Raw genomic sequence first — 2,304 nt, 5'->3', positions numbered from 1 at the left:
TTTTCTGTGAAATGCCGCGCTGTTCTGGCCAATGTGGGATGGGGGGAGGAACAGGTGCGGGAGGGTATAAGAGGGATGACAGGTGGGCGTGCTGTGTTGGCTCTGTTGGCGGGCGATAGTGAAGTTCGGGGAGAGACCTGTAATGTTCTGTTTTGTTACTTTTTCCAGTGAGCACATAGTGCTGCGTTTTGCAACCCTTTTCTTTCTTGTTTTTGTATGCCTGAATAAAGCCAAGAAAAGACAGATACGGTGTTCTCCTCCTTGTCAGTCTAGGTGCCAGCACACAGCTGGATAGTTAGATGTTCCAGTATAGGATAGGGTCAGACCAGATCCACTCATCCGAACCAGTGGAGCGCCACAGTATTATCCACAAAGTAAGCACATTCCGTTCTCAAAACGATGTTATATTGACAAAATACAATCAAAAACATAGTTGAGCCTTACTTGTGAAAGTTAATCCCATGGGATCTGGTTTCTATTTAGGCATCTTACTTTTTGCCACTTCCAATATGGCGCCTACGGTGACGTCTGATTCAAGGCTCAACGCGGCGTCTATGTATATTATGTCTATGGTTTTAACCATGATTAGATGAGTGATTTTAAGGTACTAACAAAATATGGACTCTTATTTTGAATTAACCCGGATGTTTTCGTTTGTAGCTGTAGCATTTCCGGTATCAGCTACAGTGGTTGCAGGGCAGTGGAACCAGCTGCGGCATTGTATGAGATGATATAATAGTTTCACGTAAAGTGTTGGTTTCTTCAATCGGTGACACGGAAGCTACCATGTACCGTCCAGATAAACCTGCACACCGTCCACCGCCGTTCGGACCACCACCACTACACCCCCATGGCCCTCCTTTCAGAGGGGCCTGTGGCATGCCTCCTACCGGACACTTGTCTGGCTCTTGCGGACCTTTTTCGGCTTCAGCACCGGACAGCCATTTTCTCCACAACCGGCCACCAAGAGGGCATTTCTCCAGTGTACGTACTCAATAGGCTAATAAAACTATGGTATCTGGTTAAGTTACGTGGTTCAAACAGGAGGTTATCTAGCATGAGGCTATCATGAGCAAACATGACAGAGCACAGTGAGCGTAGTTAGCTAGCTACTAACGTTATTGTAGCTAAGTGTAAACACAGTATCATACTTTCTCGTTTCTATGCATTTTCGTATGAAACGAGCGACTATTCTTCCTACGCTTTGTAACTCTGGGATAAAAGTGACGCTAGTCACATAACTGAGAAGGTAAATTAATTCTCGGAAGGGTCCAACTATGGCCCATCTGCGGACCTCACTCCTCGGGACACATTGATCTATCTAGAACTTTTTTGTAATCGTAAGTATTTATTTCAAGCATTGCTTGCTGTAATTTTAAAAATGAATCCCCGACACTGGAAGTTGCAATGCAAGAAACAGCAATAACTTACTATGTTATCATTAGCCATGCTTCTGTCACGTTGTTGCAATGCATTCCAATTAATGTACTTAGATAATAGTGTCTATATGTGGAGGTAGGATTAAGTTAAACCAACATAAAGTATTGTTATTTAGCCATGTGTTCAAGATTAACGAGACACCCTCTGCTGGTGACTTTCAGCAGAATGCGTCGATGTTTGCTGAAATTGAACAGCAGAACCAAACAAGTGAGAATAAAGATAAAATACAAAGAGATAAAGCTATTCTGATATAAAATTAAAACGTTTGAGGAGGCCAATGGTTTTGGTTCGTTTTTTGTTAGCATATTTTAAGTGTTACAGTGTTTGGAAGTAATTGTTTAGATCAGATTGTTTAAAAGTTGAAAAGGATGGTGATTTTTCAGAAATTTAATTTTATGAATGAAGATATATGACAGGACCTGCCCACGTAAGCAGTATAAAAACAAAAGGAATTACAGCGAGAAACCATGGATGAGTAAGGGATTACAGAATGCATGTAAAAAGAAGAATGCATTATACAAGGATTTCATAAAAGACAGATCAAAAAAGACAGAAGCAAAATATAAGGCGTACAAGAACAAATTAACTGAGATCCTGAGGAGATGTAAGAAACAATATTACTCTAAAGTATTGGAGGATAATAAAAATAACATGAGAGGTATATATTTAATATATTAAATAAATTGATTAGAAACAGCTCCAGTAAGATTAACTACCCCCAATATTTTATGGATAATGATACACCGGTCACCAGAATGGAGGATGCAGCTGATAAGTTTAACAGATTTTTTGTGAATGTTGGTCCTAGTTTAGGAAGAAGCATTTGTACAGATGCTTCAGCCGTCACTAGAAATAATAATACAA

General features: G+C 40.2%; 1 protein-coding gene across 2 annotated transcripts in view; it reads left to right on the top strand.

Annotated features, from left to right (window-relative positions):
* Positions 1-534: 534 nt before the first annotated feature.
* Positions 535-2,304, top strand: part of LOC109960049 (uncharacterized) — a 24,887-nt gene continuing 23,117 nt past the window's right edge. For both annotated transcript variants that reach the window (XR_002274935.1, XM_020599884.1), the window contains exon 1: positions 535-984. Coding sequence is in view for 1 of the 2 variants with exons in the window: in XM_020599884.1 (XP_020455540.1) it covers positions 787-984 (198 nt within the window). In the remaining variant the exon portion in view is untranslated. The remainder of the gene's footprint in view (positions 985-2,304) is intronic.

Source organism: Monopterus albus, unplaced genomic scaffold (assembly GCF_001952655.1).
Source record: "Monopterus albus unplaced genomic scaffold, M_albus_1.0 scaffold43.1, whole genome shotgun sequence".
Taxonomy (NCBI): domain Eukaryota; kingdom Metazoa; phylum Chordata; class Actinopteri; order Synbranchiformes; family Synbranchidae; genus Monopterus; species Monopterus albus.
This window is presented reverse-complemented; position numbering and strand designations above follow the sequence as displayed.